General features: G+C 42.1%; 3 gene segments (V, D, J or C); all 3 read right to left on the reverse strand.

Moving 5' to 3' along the window:
* Positions 1–983: 983 nt before the first annotated feature.
* On the reverse strand, positions 984–1,755 carry LOC132656285 (T-cell receptor alpha chain V region PHDS58-like). The segment is given in 2 exon segments: positions 984–1,420; positions 1,516–1,755. Coding segments are annotated over 2 exon segments (483 nt in total).
* A 4,302-nt stretch (positions 1,756–6,057) lies between these two features.
* Positions 6,058–6,560, reverse strand: LOC132656473 (T-cell receptor alpha chain V region CTL-F3-like). The segment is given in 2 exon segments: positions 6,058–6,395; positions 6,509–6,560. Coding segments are annotated over 2 exon segments (390 nt in total).
* Positions 6,561–9,840: 3,280 nt separating this feature from the next.
* On the reverse strand, positions 9,841–18,817 carry LOC132656287 (T cell receptor alpha variable 12-2-like). The segment is given in 3 exon segments: positions 9,841–9,941; positions 18,284–18,568; positions 18,769–18,817. Coding segments are annotated over 3 exon segments (435 nt in total).
* Between the last annotated feature and the right edge of the window lie 1,933 nt (positions 18,818–20,750).

Genomic DNA, 20,750 nt, shown 5'->3' on the forward strand with positions numbered 1-20,750 from the left:
CAGTACATTTAGCACCAAAAGAAAATTTATAGGAAAATCAGCATGAAAGACTGAGTAGACAAGGAAAACTTCAGGACAAACCTTGAAGCATGCACGTTTCACATTTTGTGTAGATGACACATAAAATGACAAATGGAAGTCCAGCTTTTGGTATTTCCCCATGGGAAGAATCATAGCTGCTGTCCAAGCAATGTCCACTCAGGAGATGATTTCCACAGATGATAACATAGTCTCCTTCATTCTACAAAATTATAATTGAGCATTAGATAATTTTGAAAATACTCAAAGAGCTTCTAAGACAAGTCAGGAGTCAATATTTTAGCTGGAAATGGATTGTGCAAAGGAGCTGGGCCTGCATAACTTGCCTTGTCTTGTCTTGTCTTATCTTCCTTCTTTTCTTGCTACCAATTTGAAAGATGTGGGGCACATGGACCATGCCACCAGGAGAACTGGCATGGAACTGGTAAGGGGGAGCAAGTTCAAATCCAAGAAATCTCAAAATTGAGATTAAAAATCTCATCTTGAGACTAGCAGGAATGGAATCAGATCCTTCCCTGTTACCATGCCCACCTCTGATCACGTAGCATGGAGACACCCCCACGGTGGTCAGGTAGTCACATATCTGGCACCTAGATGAAAACAGAGCACTGCCAACACCTTAGCCAAAACCAATTAAATGCATTCACCCCCAAAACTTCTCAGTGCCCGAGGTCCACTCTTGTTCACTGTGGAATAAAGATGCATACACATAAGTTGTTACACACACACACACACACACACACACACACACATACATATGCATGAACACACGGGGACTTGAGCTGTTTTATCAATAAAGGCGAGCATAAGCTGTTTCACTAAATATCATCTAAGAGTAACTGATTTATCCTAGGAGAAAGTCTTCCCCTCTAGGCACTCCCAGCTGGAATGGAATCCTGCAGAGCCCACACTTTCCAGATTTAACACTCTCCTTCCTGGCTCGGCTACCAGTGGTGTCCAGGCATCCCAGAAAGAAGCAGAGCCACAGAAAGAGATGCTTCAAAGACCATGAAGGGAGATAGTGAGAATGAGTACCCACTGCCATGGGTGTTTGTGTTCAGCTCCCCCTGCAGCCCCAGACACTGTGCGCTCAGAGCACAGAAGTACACAGCTGAATCGCTCCAGTGCACACGGGCTTTCCTCAGGATGAAAGAAGAGTCGCTCTTGCTAAACTCAGCCTCAAAGCCATTCATGCCATGGACCACTGGGTCTCCTGAGTAGTAGCTGAGAAGCAGTTGCAGCCCCTGCCGTGGGTACTGGACATACCAGAACAGGCTAGGTGGCACAGAAGAGGAATAGTTGCATCTTATCTGCAGAGAGGCATCTTCAGAGACAGTGACTTGAGCATCAGGCTGAGTCACTGACTGAGCACTGGTGTCTCCTGGAAGGGAATAGTATGTCAGTAATTACAGGGCAGACTTCATTGAGGACAGTCAGAATCCTAGGATGCAGAGACCACAAGGCAGCTGTACTCACTCAGAATAAAGTGTACTGCCAGCAATGGGAGGATGGCCAGGCGCATGGCTGAGCCTTGTGAAGACTGCAGCTCTGATTTGGAACAGGATTGCAGGAATGTGGCTGAAGAAAGCAAGAGCTTGAAAATAGGTGTGGAGAAGGGTCAACTGGAGAAGTTCCTGATCAGATAAAAACAGTGAAGCTGCTAACACAAGCCTGGAAGCTTTAGAGTGTCTGAGCCTTGTCTCTTGCCTTTGCTATAAACTCAGGCAGCAGCAAAGAAAGGATGAGATGCCAGTAGGTGGTGAAGACCTTCAAAGGAAGAAAGAACACTAGAAGGTACTTCAGCGCCCTCTGGAGGAGAAACGAGGAACCAAATGTCCCAAGGGTCCACAGTTGGCCACCTGTTGTGTTCTTATTTCACAGACAAGCAAAACCATCAAAATGCAATTGCTTCTTTTTCTAATCTATTATGAGATATTAGTTATAGAACTCCCTGGAAATAGATGGCTTGTTAATATTCCTTGTGAAACCAGGTCATGAAATGATCCCCAGACTTCAGATGCAATTGTCTCAGGCTGGGTGTGAATGGCCACCACAACCATGGTGATGATGCCTGATGGTACAGACATCGCCATTGATGGATGTTCTGCAGCACTGAGGCAACAGGAAAACACATGATGTTAGACTACCTCTGCTCTCTATGAGAAGTTTTGACTCCAGATGGGAAAGCTTTACTAAAGAAACTAAAACCTGGAGACTTCCATGGCTGGTGACATTATTGTCCTCCAGTAAAAAAACCTGAGATGAAAAACTTTTTCTGGGCCAATGGAATGCAATGACTAAATCAGAATGCACATTTTCTTTGACTCTAGGAAGAAATCAGTTCTTCTCTTGGGTCTTCTCTCATCTGTTCCTTCCCCAGGGATTGTCTTTCCTGGAGATGGTTTATGTTCACTGTCAAGTTTTTAGTTTATGAATGAGCCTGTGGAGGGTGAGTGTATGTGTGTGCATGTTCCTGTTTCTCTCAATTTCCCCCATAATTTAAAGGACAGCAGTATAAAGGAGAATAAACTCAAATCCACAAGTGTTAGAAGAATGAAGATCATCTCAGAACCCAGATTTACCAGTACTTCCAGAAGAAGGGAGGAGGTAGAGTCATACTGAAGTTTGATTGAAGCAAGCACATCCAAAACCAAGACCAGCAATTCACGTTCTTATTTAAGAACATTAGTGGCGGATGACAAGATGACAGCGCCAGGAGAACATTGTGTCTGAGGAATAGGACAGCATTTCCCATACAGCGACCAATGAGCTGAACTCTGGGCCCTAAAATAACAGCAATCGTGTTTCCCAGGTGAGAGGAAACTCTCAAGGCAGGGGAATCACTCAGATCCACTCTCAGGTCCCCCAGCCAGAACCTGGAAGAGATCCCGGGTCACGCAGGCACTAGGTCACCAGACCAGAGCCACAAGCCTGCCTGTCCTGATCACCTTCCCAGGCTGAACAGTGAACACAAAAACACCAGAGCCTGGAAGTCCCTGTCGCAGGAGAACTCCACAGGGAAGGAAGGAAATGATACTGACTTGGATCACCCAGTCTTTCCCTGGAAAAAGTCTTGTAGACCTGCAAGTACTAGCCACCATCGCTGAATTGGGCTCCACCCTCAGACACAGACAGTCACTGTGCGCCAGCTATCTGGCACAGACTGAGCTGTGTGCCCCAAGGCAAAAAAAAGACTGGGAGTCCCTGTCTCGAGAGAACTCCACAGGGAAGGAAGGAAATGGTACTGACTTGGGTCACCCAGTCTTTCCCTGGAAAAAGTCTCCCAGACTGGCGGGTACTTCTCCTTCACTCTCCCCTTACCCTCTCTCCTCCCCACTCTCTCTCCCCAATCCCTTCTTTTCTCCACCCTCTTCTCTCTCTCATGTGATCTGTCAAAATGTGGTCATTGAGAATCTGAACAGGTACCATTTAGTAAGGCATTTTTATGCCAAAAACATAACACAAAAGACAGAATCTTCTTCAAACATTTAAGAGTGCAAGTGTGGTAGTAGCAAACAATGAGAGCAGAAAAGAAGTTTGGAATCAGTTGGAGAAGAGAGATACAGATTCCCTCCAAATATGTTCTGAAAATAAACCAATATGGCCTTGAGTTAGGAAACCAAGAAGCAAATAATCAAAACGTAAACCAGCATTAACTAAGGTGGTAAAATCTCAATGGTAACACCTATGTGTTCAATGAAGAGTCATGGGTCTCATGAATAAGTCCAACTCAGTCATTCATCCTAGCCAGATCCAAAATATATTTATGACGCCTTTATCATCACCAGGCCAATAGAAACTGTAACTGATAAGTATGTGGTAAAAAACAGTCTTCAAAATGTTTTACTTTTTGGATACAATGAAAAACTGAAGACTATGTCATGTGATCATACCACTGGGCTCTGCTTAGACCATGAGTCTACTTGGGCAAGGAACTCTGTTGCATAACTGGGAAAGAGACCTCTCTATCTAGACCAGTTGTCCATCACTGTAGAAACCTATATATGCTTCAAAATAAAATTTCTTTAATGAGAGGGAAGAACTACACTTATCTCCGTGCGCAATTATATAGATTCAGAATACAGTTTGAAGCTACACTGATTTAGGAAAGTGGCCATCATAGGTTCTCCTCTAGTGTTTATGGCCTCTCCGTCCCGGGGTAGTTGACTGGATTTACAGTATTGGGGCAGAAACACTTCCTATGGAGCAGCCCTTAAGTCCAGTAGACATACGTTAGTTTCTCCCAAGATGAAAATGCTGCTATTCCACCCTTGTGGATATCTTCATGTTGGTCACTGTTTTGGTTCAAAGGTCTGCATTTTGGTAGAATTATTTATTGCTTTTCTTCTTTGGAATCTTACATAACACATTTAGATATTATGAGAATTTATCCTTAGTGAGGAGTCTTCAGGTCAGTTCTAGCTAAATTCCTCCAAGTCCTATGTCTGAAGTGTGTGGTGTCCTAAGCAAAATGTCTTATCTTCAAGTTCTATGAGGCAATCAAGGACAATAGTGATGAACTATTTCATTTGGAAGAAACCCTTGAAGCCCCTGACCAACACCTTGAAGGTGGATTTTTCATGCCTGGCACTGGGATTTTTTAGATTTAGTATTTGTTCTAAGTTTGACAAACTCTCATCTGAGATGTTCTATCTTCTGCCATTAGAAGTAGTTTTAGTTTTAGGGGATTAGAAATTGAATTTGGCATTCTATTGTGCTCCCTAATCAGTAAGATAGCATGTACTTCTTTGCTGTTCTTTCTGTAGAGAAACATGTATCTTTTATGAGAGACATTATGGTTTACATTTTAGATATTCCTTTCTTTACAGAAAGATAAATACGAGCACTAGAGTATTTTAATTTAAACTGGTATTTTGTTGACATAATTGAAATGAATAAAATCTTTGGCTTTCTTTTCCAGTTTTAGAATAGTTATCAGAGAACCTGATTCCAATGAGTGAGTACACCACATCACGGGAATCTAATGTACCTGCAAAGGCAGACAAGAGTAGACATAAGGGGAAGAGATTTCTCGACACAGTTTTTTATAACCCTACTGCCTCCTATATAATGTGTATGACAGAGAAGTACCTGTCTCTCAGAGACTCTTCTTAAGAGCTCCAACAGCTGTGTTTCATGAGCAGCTTCACTAAGTAAAGGTTGTCACGGAGTGTGATGGCTTGAATGAGAATGACCCCCAGAGGCTCAACATCTGAATGTCTGGTCCCCAGTTGATGGACTGTTTAGGAAGTTTCAGGAGGTGTGGCCTTGCCAGAAGAGGAATATCACTAGTGCTACTCTTTGTAATCTCAAAGTCAAAGCCAGGCTAAGTCAGTCTCCCTTTCTCCTCCTTTCTCTCTCTTTCTCTCTCTCTCCCTCCCTCACTTCCTCTCTTCTTTTCCCTCTCTCCACCACCTTCCTTCCCTCCCTCATGCTTGTGATCAGATGTAAAAGCTCAGCTACTGCTCCAGGACCATGCCTGCCTGCCTGCCTGATATTGTACTGGCCAACATGATAGTCACCTTCTAAAACTGTGACATAGCTCCCAAGTAAATGCTTTTAAATTGTCTTGGTCATGGTGTCTCTTCTCAGCAAATAGGCTAGTAACTGAGATGAGGAGTTGAGCTGAACTCTGTAACTTGGACAAAAGAGAGGAAGGATGTAAATAACTTGTGGAGTGAGACTGAAGCAGATTTTTAAAGACTACAGTCTAGGTTTCTCATTTACATCATAAATTTGTGGGATAATAACAGAAGATTGCTGGAGAATACTTCAGGACTTTTCTTGAGATGTTTGCTTTTAAGACTTCCAGTTAGGGAGAGAACTTTATTTCAAGGGATCATATCCTGGGTTGTCTTTAGCACTGTCTTCCATCATGTCAGTCAGAATATCCACAGATTCCTAGGTTTCTAGATATTTGACCTGAGACTTGTTGCTGTTTTTCAGGAAGCTGGTGAGCAGCACTTGGAGAAAGCACACAGCCTCCCTCACAGGGCTGCTCCCCTAGGCCTCCTGCACCTATGGTTTGTGTGCAGCTTCCCCTGCAGTCTCCCTCACTGTGTCCCTCACAGCACAGTAGTACAGGGCAGAGTCTGACAGCTGCACTGAGGACGTCTGCAGGTGGAAGGAGCTGCTGCTCTTATGGAGAGTGGCGTGGAACCCTCGGTGCTCTGTCCTCTTGTTGCCTGTGGAGCTCTTCAGAAGCAGCTGAGGGGCTTTGTTGAGATATTGCACATACCAGAAGAGGAAAGGATCTGTGTAAGGAGTCTGATAGGTGCAGTTCAGCATCACAGGCATCCCCTCTGTGACAGTGACCAAGCCTTCTGTCTGCGTCACTGAGTCTCCATTGCTCCTTCCTAAAAAGGAAACAAACAAGGAGGAATTACTGTTCTACATGAGGAGAAGGATAAAGACTGCCATAGTTGTAAGACAAAGACATCATTAACACTCAGGGTAAAATGTAACTTACTGAGCATGAAGAGGAGCACAAGAACTGAGCAGGTGACAGGAAGCATGTTCATAGAAGAAATGACACTTGGTCCTTGAGTGCACCAATCTCACAGGTCAAGTCTTCAGCAGGACCTCATCCAACCCCTCACTCATGGGCAAGGACCTCTGTCAGCACAGTGAGTCTGTCATGTTAAGCCACCTGAAGGAGATGCTAACTGCATCTGTAAAGGCAGCGCCCTCTGCTGATTTCCCTTGAAACCTCACCCTAAGGAGGCAGGCCTCAAGTCCCCAATGAAAGCCTGAAATCACCAATGGTCTTGATCTGTATGTATCCTATGTTATTTAGTGTGATGAGTGCACATAAAAATACACACACACACACAAATATACCTCTGCAAATATTTATCTACTTTTTCTTACTATAGTTCTTAGAGAATGTTATTCAATGAATTTTGATTATACTCATCTACGTTTCCACTCCTGATATATCCATCCACTCTTCCCTGCCTACCCAATTCTGTGCTCCTCCCCGCATTTAAAATAAAACACACCGAGTTTTAGGTTACGGGTTGTGCTGCCCATATACTGTTAGCATCATGTCCTCCAGTAGAGGGTGGTCTATGCACCATGAGCTTCACCTTTAAAGAAAGTGGCATCTCTCTCCCAGTAGCACAAAGTGCCATCAGCTCCTTGGCTCCTTCCCTCTCTGTGATGGAGTTTTCTGGCCTGATCCTTTGCTAGTCTTCTGTCTGCTGCCAGCCTCTGTGAGTTCATATGGGCAGCTGTCTTGCTGTGCCCAGAAAACACTGTTTCCTTGTGTTTGTCCACCACCTACGGCTCTTCTAGTCTTTCCACCTCCTCTTCCTCAATGACTGCTGAGCCCTGGGAGGAGGTCGTGGGATAGAGAGTCCCATCTTGGTGGCTGACATGTGGTCCCCCATCTTGGTGGCTGACGTGTGGTCCCCCATCTTGGTGGCTGACATGTGGTCCCCCATCTTGGTGGCTGACACATCGTCTCTTCTCTTCGTCAGCACAGTGGGTTCTTGCTCTTTGACATTCACCATGCGCTGCAACAAGGGGAGGATAATGAAAATATATTTCAATTGTTAAAATAGTTTAATTGCTTTTACATATTAAACTTTTATTTTCAATTCACTGTGACAACTACATTTTTGTTGAGTTAACATTGCAATTAATAACAGCACACACCTTATTAAAATAATATATTAATTTTGACATTATTGTTAATAAAGTTTAACATTTAACATTCACCTCTTTTAAATAAATTATTGGTTTTAATATTTTAATTTAATTTTTGATAAGCTGAATGGTATACCTCATTAGTTTATTAATTAAAATTGATTTATTATTCTGAATAATTAATTAAACCAACAACATTTATACTGAGGTAAGAATAGACAAATTATCAACTTAATTTTTTCTTTTCATAAAATTTAAATATTCTTTTTAAAATTTTATTTATTTTCAAATTAATTACAGTTTATTCACATTGTATCCCAGATGTAGCCCCCTCCCAATCTCACTCTTCCTCCCTCTTCTCCTCTCCCACCCCTCCTCCAGGCCACTGATAGTGGAGGTCCTCCTCCCCTTCCATCTGACACTAGCCATCAGGGCTGTCTACACTGTCTTCCTCTGTGGCCTGGTAAGGATGCCCCCACTCCTAAGGGACTTCATGAAACTGAAAAGCTTCCCTGAAACAAAAGACACTTTCATCATAACACAATGACAGCTACAGACTGGGAAAGGGTCTTCACCAACCGTATATCTGACAGAGGGCTAATATCCCAAATATATAAAGAAGTCAAGAAGTTAAACAGCAACAAACAAGTAATCCAATTAAAAAATGGGGTAGAGAGCTAAAAGGAGATTCTCAATAAAGGAATTGTGAATGGCAAAGAAACACTTAAAGAAATGCTCAAAATCCTTAGTCATCAGGGAAACACAAATCAAAACGACCTTGAGATTTTACCTTACACCCATCAGAATGGCTAAGATCAAAAACTCTACTGACAACACATTCTGAACAGGTTGTGGAGAAAGGGGAAACCTCCTCCATTTCTGGTGGGAATATAAACTTGTACAACCACTTTGGAAACCAATCTGGCACTTTCTCAGACAATTAGGAATAGTGCTACTTCAAGATCCAGCTATACCACTCCTGGGTATATATCCAAAAGATGCTCAAGTATACAACAAAGTCATTTGCTCAACCATGTTCATAGCAGCTTTATTGGTAATAGCCAGAAGCTGGAAACAACCCAGTTGTCCCTCAGTTGAGGAATGGATACAGAAATTGTGGTATACTTACACAATGGAATACTACTCAGCAATTAAAAACAAGGAAATCATGAAATTTGCATGCAAATGGTGGGATCTAGAAACAATCATCCTGAGTGAGATATCCCATAAGCAGAAAGACATATATGGTATATACTCACTGACATATAGTATAGGGTAATCATGCTAAAATCTGTACACCTAAAGAAACTAAGCAAGAAGGAGGACTCTGGATAAGATGATCAATCCTCACTCAGAAAGACTAAGGGCATGGACATTGGAAAAAGGAGAAAACAGGGCACAGAAAAAGAGCCTACCACAGAGGGCCTCCGAAAGACTCTACCCAGCAAAGTATCAAAGCAGATGCTGAGACTCATAGTCAAACTTTGGGCAGAGTGCAGGGAATCTTATATAAAAGGGGGAGATAGAAAGACCTGGAAGGGACAGAAGCTCCACAGGGAGAACAACAGAACCAAAAATCTGGGCCCAGGTGCCTTTTCTGAGACTGATACTCCAATCAAGAACCATTCATGGAGATAACCTAGAACCCCTGCGCAGATGTAGCCCATGGCAGCTCAGTCTCCAAGTGATTTCCCTAATACGGGGAGCAGGGACTGTCTTTGACATGAACTCAGTGGCTGGCTCTTTGATAAAATATTTTTTTTTAAGGATGGAGAAAACTGTCCTAAATTGTCTGAGGGAGTTGAAGCTAACTTTCTTATTTTGTGTTTTTAATGTCTACATTATACTTGGCACTTGCAAACTAGCAACTGGCAAATGCTGCCCTGGAAGGCCCGTGACACAGGATGTGGACACAGCCCCATGGTTTGAGGACAGGCAGCAGGTGCCAGTGGGGCAGTGTGTACTTGCTGCACAGAAGTACATAGCTGAGTCTCCAGGCTGAGTGTCTGTGATGTGCAGGGAGAAGTGTTTGGCCTTCTTATCCAGTAAAACTGTGAGTCTTTGGTTCTGCTTTCTGTCCACATTTGAACGAATGTCCATGAAGAACTGAGGACCTTTCCCAGGTTCTTGCTTATACCAAGAGAAATAGTCCTAGGCACTGTCTGTGTAAGTGCAGTTGATGACAGCGCTGGCTCCCTCCTGGACTCTCAGGATGGAAAGGTGCTGCTCCACCTGCTCTCCTTGGCTCATCCCTATGCAGAAAGATGGAGAGAAAGGAGAAAGGTTGTCAGGTCATCACATATCAGAAATCTCTTTTACTACAGTTACAGTAACTAGAGAAAACCTGAATAAAATATCGATTCCCCCTGATGTCTCAGAAATGCCCACTGGTTATTCTGTGACCCTAAAATATTAACTCACCATCCATCTGCAGCCACAGAAACATGAATAAAGTAGAAACACATGTCTTCATTGTTCTTCCCAATGAAATTGAAATCCAGTGTCAATCGTGACAACCAGCAGGTCAGCTACAGCTGCCAGGGTGTTGTTCTTTCTCAGTAACAATTCTAGTTCTGGAGTCTTCCCCTCAGCCACTGAGGAAAGGGCTTAGCTTCTGCACAGTCAGCACACAAGGAAATGAATTCTCTGCATCCTCCCCAGCAGTTGAGAATTACTGCCACCTTGTGTTTGAATCTCTAAACAGCAAAGAGTCTGGTTAAGTGTTCTCTGACCCTATGTGTCTCAGAGGCATAAAACACAATATGTCATATCACGTAGGTTCTAAAACTAAGAGAGAAAGAATAGTATTTGTACATACTAGTGAAGCTGTTTCTTTTCTTTACATGTAGTATAGGCTATGTATGATGCTTCATATACGAATGTATGTACATAAAATGTTCATATATAAATCTATGTATGTGGTGTATATATGGGTGTGTTTGTGAGTGTGTGTGTCTGTGTGTGTGTCACATTTGTTCTGTCTAGAACTGTTTTGACCTTTCCACTCTCACACTGCAGAATTCTTGGATCATTCATCAAGTATTCTCCCATTTCTTAGAGAAAAATGGTTATGTATGTAGTTGTCCTTGTGAATTACAGCACTCAAGAAAATGCTTTTTCAAGTCTCTTATGGGCTTTCAGTAGCAAGAAGACAGCGTTCTTTCTATTTCCGTGATTTCTTGTTGATAATATAACTACGATGTTTCTATGCTTGTATCTTGCATTCCATAGAAACCAGCCTGGAATCACAAATGCACATAGCTACTCTTAGAAAAGGTCTCATGAGTCATTTGGTCATGAGTGTGGCAACATCCATGTGGCTTATTCTCACAGCATCCAGTGTTGTCGACTGAATTACTGATAGAAAAGTAGTGTGGATCCCCTGGAGAATCTGCCAAGTACTGCAACAACCCAGCTTTCCTCCTTCCTCTGGCTCTTCCTGGCACCCCTTTGATTCTAGCCCATGTTCTTTCCTTTGTGTCTACTGCAAATATCTAAAAACACCATGTATCTGGAAATCTAGTATATGTGGGCTCATGAAGCACGTAGGCCAGAGTTACTGTCCTCTATTTCAGTTCCCTGGTACCATCCCCAGCCCTCTAACAGACCACTTGCAGGGGCCAATTCTTTCACTCTTCCTCTGTTCTCTGGGATTCAGCTGAACCTCTCTGCATTTCCTCTCCTCCCTCACCCATATTACTTTGTGTCAAATGCCAACAGAGACACTCCCCCTGGAACCCTGGAGGCCACACCTGTCTGGGAAATAGGTAGCCCATCCTCACTCACCCTCATGCCCTACAATGAAATTTCCCCAGTTTCATCCCTACTCATGAGGCCAACCACTTGAATGGGACTGTCCTTCTCCGTTTCCGTATTTCAGGTACTGAATCAAGCCTTGCAGAAGACCCAGCTTGCCTCATTCTTATGAACCCTCTTAGCACTCTCTCTAATTAATCTCCTTTCCTTCATGCCATCCTCATATATATAAAAATAAACCTTTGGTAAGCATCAGAGGTAAGCTTCACCAACAGAGTACAAGACATGGAATCTCATTGAAGACAAGGTGGAAGAAATGGACAAATATCTCTGTCAAAGAAAATGTTAAATAAAAAAAAATAATCCTGGGAGAAAATATCCATGAAAGCTAGGGCATCATAATGAGATTGAATCTACAAATGATATAAATAAAGGAGAAGAAACCTGTCATTCCTGTTGGCAGAGGCCTGGACTGGAGCTGGGTACTGGAGCTCAGCTCTGGGACAGAGACAATGGGTTCCATTTCCCTCAAGGGAAGTTATAGCACCTTAGGATGAGGCATTAGTGTGCTAAGCCAGGGTGTGGAAAAGATATTTTGTTGAGTATTTTTGCATCAATGTTCATAAGGGAGATTCATTTGAAAATTTCTTTCTTTGTTGGGTCTTTGTGTGGTTAGGTATCAGGGTGACTGTGGCCTCATAGAATGAGTTTGGCAATGTTCCTTCTGCTACCATTTTGTGGAATAGTTTGAGGTGTATTAGTTTTAGTTCTTCTTTGAACATCCAGTAGAATTCTGTGCTAAAACCACAGAGAAATGACAAAACCAAGAGCTGGTTTTTGAGAAAATCAACAAGATAAACAAACTTTTTGCCAAACTAACTAAAAGACAGAGGGAGAGTATCCAAATTAATAAAATTAGGAATGTAAAGGATTGGATAAGACAACAGAAAATTCAAAGGTGACATCCAAAGAATTTTTAGATCATACTTTGAAAACCTGTGCTCCACTACATTGGAAAATCTAAATGAAATGTATGATTTTCTTGATAGATACCATGTACCACAGTTAAATAAAGTTCAGGTTAGGAATTTAAATAAACTATAACCTTTAAGGAAATAGAAGTTGTCATCAAAAGCCTCTCAACTGTAATTATTAAAGAGATTATTGCTACTATAGAGAATACCTGTTACTTTTCAGTCAGCCAAGAGAAATGGTGCCTGGAAGGTAAGATTCCCCAGAGTATGGAAACAGAAGACTTTCACTTAAAGAAAAGGTTCTTGGGGAAACAGTCTCTTTGGCACTTTCTGGAAAGAGGTCATGATGAAAAGTGTTTTCCTTAGTTTACCCCTCTCACTGTGTTCCTCTCACTGCATGATAAAGGGGGCAGGCTACAGGGAAAGTTGGCAGCAGAAGTCAGTGTCATCTGCAAGGTGCTTGTTTTCAAGATATGAAGAATATACCAGCCCTGCATCAGCAAGACCTTCACTGAGGCTCAGAGGAAAGTGAAGGATGCCAGATGCTGTGTGGCAGAATCAGAGTCCCTGAAAGCCTTGAGAGGTCAATGAGTGACATGATGAGGGCGAAACCTGAGGTACAATAGGAACACTGGATGTTTGAGATTCCAGCAAGAGTAAATATCAGCTGAAAAAAGCTGCAGGATTTGAAAACTATAGTGCATGTGGGTGTTAGAAGCAAGGATAACTATATACTAGAAATAATTCCTCACAGGAATACTTACATTCAAATCATAACACTTCAGTAACCTACTCAGTATAACACCTGATGAAACAGCACTTCCTGGAATTGGAAGAATACAAGATTCATCTTAGTGTTGGAAAGAACTATCTAGGCCTTGAGACTGCATATGAAGCCTTTACGGCTTTCAGTAGTACTGGGCAGTCCTTCATCATGATCTGCAGGGACCCAAGACTCCTTTTTCTGATGTCAGAGCTTGGGGAATCTTTTGTGTTTGTTAATCTGAATCCTTCATTTCAAGGGAAGAAATGCAAGATTACTACACTTCAAGGCATGTATGTAAGATTGCCCGGAACTGAACCTGGGTTTTTGTTTTGTTTTGTTTTGTTTTTAATCTAAGCAGATGGTATTTTTGCTTCAATCAAAGATGGTTTTAAAAGTCAGAAGTTTTGAAAGGGTTCATCTTTTTTATTGATAATGGGTGTTTCTTCATGAGAAAAGTACTGATTTCATCCATAAGTAGGGTTTGCAGGAAGCAGCTCTGAGAGTTTGCATTACAGTAACATGCATGTGGGCACTCCATCTGAGCACATAAGTAAGCAGTCAGGAAAGGAACAGGAAACTGCTTTGAGGAGAGGTCTGTGACTATCTGGTGGATGTGATCAGTTTCTTTTCTCTGCCAGCTAAAGTACAAGGCAGGGAAAATTTTGACTGCAAAACAAAGAAGGGAAAACACAGTATACAGAATCGACTGATGAATAAAAGCTAAACAAAGAAACAAACACACAACTGTGTGCATGAGCTTGCACACGTGCACACACACGGGGGGGGGGCAGCAACATAAAGAGGAAGAGAAAGAGAGAACGAAAGAGAGAGAGATAGAGGACAGAGAACACAGAGAGGACATTAAGGAACCCAAAATTCTCGTGTCTTCTCCAAGACTGGTGTTTGTAAGGGTCTTTAAGAGCTTTTCCTCTGTACCCATTCCACCGTTGATGGACATCTGGGTTGTTTCCAGGTTCTGGCTATTACAAATAGAGCTGCTATAAACATGGTTGAGCAAGTGTCCTTTTTGTGTACTTGAACAAACTTTGGGTATATACCTAGCAGTGGTATAGCTGGGTCTGGAGGAAGCACTATTCCTATTTGTCTTAGAAAGCGCCAGATAGCTTTCCAGAGTGGTTGTACCAGTTTACATTCCCACCAGCAGTGGAGCAGGGTTCCCCTTTCTCCACAACCTCTCCAGCATGTGTTATCGCTTGAGTTTTTCATCTTGGCCATTCTGATGGGTGTAAGGTGGTATCTCAGGGTCGTTTTGATTTGCATTTCCCTGATGGCTAATGAGGATGAGCATTTCTTTAAGTGTTTTTCTGCCATTCGATATTCCTCTGTCGAAAATTCTCCGTTTAGCTCTGTTCCCCATTTTTTAATTGGATTACTTGGATTGCTGCTTTTCAGCTTCTTTAGTTCTTTGTATATACTGGATATTAGTCCTCTGTCAGATAAAGGGTTAGTGAAGATTCTTTCGGAATACTACTCAGCAATCAAAAAGGAGGAAATCATGAAATTTGCAGGCAAATGGTGGGATCTAGAAAAGATCATTCTGAGTGAAATATCCCAGAAGGAGAAAGACAAACATGGGATATACTCACTTATATAGACCTATAAGATATGGTAAACATAATGAAATCTATACACCTAAAAAAGATAATCAATTGAGGGGACATGGGGTAAGATGATCAATCCTCATTTAGAAAGACAGATGGGATGTGCATTGAACGTATGACAGGAGTCTACTGAGCGCATCTGAAAAACTCTAACTAGCAGTGTTTTCAAAGCAAAGACTCATGACCAAACCTTTGGCAGAGTACAGGGAATCATAAGAAAGAAGGGGAGTTAGTCTGATGGGGAAAGGATAGGAGCTCCACAAGGACAAAATATATCTGGGCACAGGGTCTTTTCTGAGACTGACATTCAACCAAGGACCATGTATGGATATAACCTAGAACCTCCACTCAGATGTAGTCTGTGGTAGCTCAGTAACCAATTGGTTTCCCAAAGTGAGGGGAACAGGGACTATTTCTAACAGGAACTCGATGACTGGCTCTTTGGTCTCCCCACCCCCGAAGGGAGGAGCAGTCCTGTTAGGCCACAGAGGAGGGCTTTGCAGCCAGTCCTGAAGATACCTGATAAAACAGGATCAGATGAATGGGGAGGAGGTCCCCCCCATCAGTGGACTTGGAAAGGGGCACGGTGGAGATGAGGGAAGGAGGGATGGAGGGACTGGGAGGGAATGAGGGATCGGGACATGGCTGGGATACAGAGTTAATAAAATGTAACTGATAAAAAAAAAAGTTAAATAAAAAATTTTAAAAAAAAAGAGCTTTTCCTCCCCTCATTTAGGGTTGCTCAGTTTGAATAAACACAAGATGGATGATTGACGCACAGCTTTGACATAAGCATGTACTGATCAGGCCTAGAACTTGTTCAGGTCCAAGAGCAGCAGGAGGCCAACTAATGGACAAAAGCCTCACCAGGCCTCTGTATTATACTGCCAAGCTTTATCTCAGTTCAAGAGGCTGAAGAAAAAGCCAACCATTTTGGATTCCAACATTGTTGCTAAGTATATGGCACCTCTGATTACCTGTTTCCACAACAGTGAATCTATTTAACACTATTCCCTCTGAAAGAGTGGTGATTCTTAGTTGTCCACTAGTTCTCTCTCACTAGATTTATTAATCTTCTCAGGGAAGGGCTTCTATCTATGCACACCCTGTGCCTCTGCAGTGCAGCTATGGAAGTTTTGTGGCTGCAGTTATTGTCGACATGTCCAGTCTCTTAGATGCTTGGGGCATGGAAGAATCTTCTCCTTGTAGGTTGTTCACTGTTGAACAGAAACATGGGCTAGAACTCAGAAATCAGCACATATATTTTCCAAGTTCATTTTCAAATTATCAAGAAGACCTGGCCTCATCAATGATGCAGCTTCTGAACTTAGATGTCCCTGTTTCCATTACTGATAGATTGAAATCACCAGCTGGTTGTAGGCTTACAGCCCCCATAACTCCCAGAGTTTATCCATGCTCCCCTTTATCACAGGGGATGTGGTTCTGATCCTCATTTGGAACTAGGTTCCAAAGAAAGAAGAGTTCCTGCTATGGAGTATGTATCTATTCTGTTTTCTAGAGCCCTTGGTTTTTAACCTAACCAGGCAGAGGAAAGATCAATCTACAAACAGACACACACACAGAGACACAGATACACACACACACACACACACACACACACAACACACAAACAGTGGTAATTTCTTAAAACCATGGTTTAAGGGACAGAAGCACCACCATCCTGTCGTTTGTCATCTGGTGCTTGCCACCTCCACCTCATTCTGTCACTGGAACACACTGTGAGATGCCTGAATGTCAGCTAATTAAGAAGAAATTTCAAAGACATCCATTCTCTGACTTATCCTAGAACAGATTAAAAGGTAACAGTTTAATTCAATAGCATATGAATGCAAAAAGAATTATATATATATATAGTTTTTTATTTGTTTTTACAGTGTAACATGACCAAAAGCCCCAGTGCCAGACACTCATATTCACCAAAGTGTAACCTGGAACAGGATCTGAGTTTGTGATCTTCTATCAGTGTAGGTAAGAGATGTGGGCTCTTGTATGTGTATGCAAAGTCAAAGCAATTTTTATTAAGAGAATTATAAAAAAAGAGGGAAATTAAGGAAAAGTAGAGAAACCTCAAAGAGAATACCATTTCAGAGAGGAAAAAGCTGTCTGTCTTCTTGTCTAAGGTTCTCATAAGGCTATGGAAGAGACTGGGCATGTGCAGATGTAATGATGTTGGGATTACTTAATCATCTGGGTGATCATTCTTCATGCATGTTTCAACTTGGGATATGGTCATATAATATTTAGGTACTACCTCTGACATGCACATTCTTGGATACCGACTTTGACTGCCTGACAGCAAGTCACTAGCTGCTGTTGACACTTCTGCATTTCATGTGTCTTTAGTGCTGTTAAATATATTAAGCTTTTTCGTCTCTTTGGTAATAAAAATAGCTGCGTGGGACAAGAGAATACTGTGAGACTTCAGAAAGGAAACTGAATTGGATCTGTACAAAATTCAACAAGGGGAAAACTGATGTTGGCAGGAGCAGAGATGGTGTTTACACCAGGAGCCCTGAGGAAATTCATAGAGGTGTGACCTGTTCTGAGACTCCATCTATGAACCAGCATTGATGATCTGATCCAAAGAAGACTCAAAGTGTATCTCCCAGCTGCAAGGAACCAATGAGACTGAGGTCAAACAAGAGCTAACAATTAGAATAGTGTTGTTCTCAAGCTTGGTCAGAAACGCTTTTTTTCCCCCAGTGGGTTAATGCAGAGATGCATAACTGTCCATGGTAATGAATGTGAGTATTGAGAACTCAAAACTAAATGGGGTATCTATATGAACCCCTCCACAGCCAGGAAAATACCACAGAAGGAGTTGGAAAACTGAAGCATTCCAACGATAGGGAGAACGCTCCAAGTGCTGAGAAAAGGAGATTGTGAGTGATCAGCTACAACTGAAACATCTCTACCAACTCCTTGTCACAACAAAGCCTAGGGAACATCTTGGAAGAAAAGTGGAAAAATGTAGAAGAGAGGAAGGAGAACTTCAAAATGTCCTCTGGACATGACGTGACTGTTGCACAACATGAATCCACAGGACCTGGTGGTTTCCTGCACCAGAAATGCACAAAACCAAAACAGCTAGAAATTCAAGTATGGAGAGCAACAGGACTCCTGAGGCCCCTCTTTTCTTACTGAGGAGATATTGGTAATTGATAGATGGTGGGTGAGGAGAGTCATCTTTCTTTAGGAAGGTGGACACTTGTAGGTTCCCATGCAACAGTGGATGATCCCACACCCATAAGCATATGCCACCACTAATTAGATTCAGTGGGTTATAAAAAAAAAAAAAGAAGGAATAGGGGACATGAAGCTTAGGGCACTATGTGTTCCAGATGAGGTGTTTTCATAAAGTAAATACTTTCAAAATCAAGCATGCTCGAGCTCAGATCTTCCTGTACATATCATGTTTGTGTGCAGGCTGCAGGTGCCTGGGGAGCACTGTGTGCTCGCTGCACAGAGGTAGACAGCAGAGTCACTGGGCTGGGAGTCTCTGATGTGCAGGGCAACATGCAGGCTGGCTTTATTGAGGTGAGCTGTGAATCTGCCTTCTTCCTTGTCACCATTGGAGAAGATGGACACCAGCAACTCGAGGCCTTTCCCGGAAAGCTGTCTGTACCACCTGAAGTTGTTGGAAGCACTATCACTGAAAGTGCAGTTGAGAGAGGCCATGGCTCCCCCTGGGACACTGAGGGATTCTGGGTTCTGCTGCACCTTCTGCTGGCTGCTCACCCCTGTGCAGAAAGACAAAGTCAGGCAAACAGGAATGGAGGCATGGGGATGCTAACACTGTAGAATGCTGACACTTGTCCATGGGACTCCCACCCTTTAAATAAAGACTTAAAACATTGGTGTTTCTACCATTATCCTAGAGTAATAACTGAAACAACTTCACACACCACAATTTATATACAAAGGAAATGTCCAAACTCACAGTTAAACTGAAGCCACAGGAACACCAGCAAAAAGCTCAAGGATTTCATCACTCTCTCTTCCCTTCTTCACTGAGGATTCAGATTTTAACCCCCCCCCCAAATTGGTCTCACATTTCTAATGTTTCTTCTTCAGGAAACATCAAGATACAGTTCCACCAAGTAGAGAAAAAAAGCACTTTTCACCACCTTTTGTTTTCATCATCAAACCCCTCCCCTCCTTCATTACCTCTTTTCTCCTCCCCTTTTCTCCACAAATTTCTCACTCAAAACCACTTGAGAGTTTTCCCCAGTCTCTGAGAAGAGGCTGCCATCTTGTGGATACTGACAGTGACCAAAGAATTGCTAAAAATAAACCTTTCTTAAGTGAGTTTCTAAAAGTAAAAATCTGCCATCTTAGTTAAACACAAAGTTAGGAGACATTTGCTCCAAGTCAGTGTGCAGGAACATGCATGTTTTCACATATTTCAAGTTAAGTTTGAAATACATCCTGTTACCTCAAGCACCCACTTTCTTGTGTTTAATGGTCTGCACTTTTTCTGTCCCCAACTCTGAGTGAGGTTCTTGTAGATCAGGAGTCTTTACACTGCACAGCTGCTTTCTGGGCCAGACTGCACACCTGCATAAAACACTTCACCTTTGACTTTTGGAATAATGTCATCTAATTAAAGGAATTCTGGAAAAACTATAAATGGGTAAAAGTATCACTTACTAAAAACACTTCCTTCTTAAAATCTAAGGAACACATTTTTTGAAGCAGGGTCTGTTATGGTAGTTTGAATTAGAATGCCTCTCTTAGGCTCATATATTTCTGTTTGTTCACTAGTTGGTGGAATGTTTGGGAAGAATTAAGAAGTGTGGCCTTCTTGGAAGAGGAATGTTACTGCTGATGGGTTTAGAGGTTTCAAAACCCTAAGCCACTTCCAGTTAGCCCTTTCTATCTGTCCTCCATTTGTGGACCAGGTTGAAAGCTCTCAACTACTGATCCAGCACTATGCCTGCCTGCAATTCTACCTGCTGTGATGATTATAGACTTACCCTGTGAACTGTAAGCCCCCATTAAACTCTTTCTTCTATAAGTTATCTTGATCATTGTGTCTCATCATAGTGGTAGAAAATTAAGACAGGGTGTGGTGGTGGTATAAAGGAAAATGCCCACCATAGGCTCATGGGGAGTGGCACTACTAGGAAGTGTGGCCTTTTAGAGAAAGTGTGTCACTCAAGGTGGGCTTTGAGGTTTCAAGTGCTCAAGCCAGGCTCAGGTACTCTTTTTATCTGCTGCCTGCAGAACTCTCAGCTCTTTCTCCACCAATATGTCTGCAAGCATGCTGTCATGTTTCCTGACAGGCTGACAATGGACTAAATTTTTGAACTGTAATGTAGACACAATAAAATGCTTTCCTTTATTAGAGCTGCCACAGTCATAGCACTTCTTCACAGCAATACAAACCCTAACTAAGACTTAAAGTCTCTCTTTGTAGTACTGGGTGGCCCAGAACCCACTGCATAAATCAAGCTGTCCTACGAATGCTTTTCATTTTCTATAATAATTGTATTTATTTATTTTAATTATCTTTATTTTAAATTAAAATACGACTTTTAATAAAGTCCAGATTTCCTTACAATACAGCATTGTATTCTGCATTAATGACAAACCTGTGTCCAACTAATGAGCCAGAACTATCTGATGTGTATAGCAGCAGCCAAGAAACCCATGCTAAAATCCTTTTCCCCATGAACTCCTTGCTCTTCTAAAACATAAGAAAGAGATTTCTTAATAAAATGAGTGACAAAAGAGGCATAGCAACAGCATAAAAAAAAAACAAACACCCATCATGCCTTAGAAAATGTCTGAAAATTCAATATAAAACCTTAAAGACAAAGTGCAGCCAGCACTGAACAGTAAGGGCATATCTCAGAATATTTGAGGGAAGAAAGAAAGAAAGAAAGAAAGAAAGAAAGAAAGAAAGAAAGAAAGAAAGAA

This window comes from Meriones unguiculatus, chromosome 9 (assembly GCF_030254825.1).
Source record: "Meriones unguiculatus strain TT.TT164.6M chromosome 9, Bangor_MerUng_6.1, whole genome shotgun sequence".
Taxonomy (NCBI): domain Eukaryota; kingdom Metazoa; phylum Chordata; class Mammalia; order Rodentia; family Muridae; genus Meriones; species Meriones unguiculatus.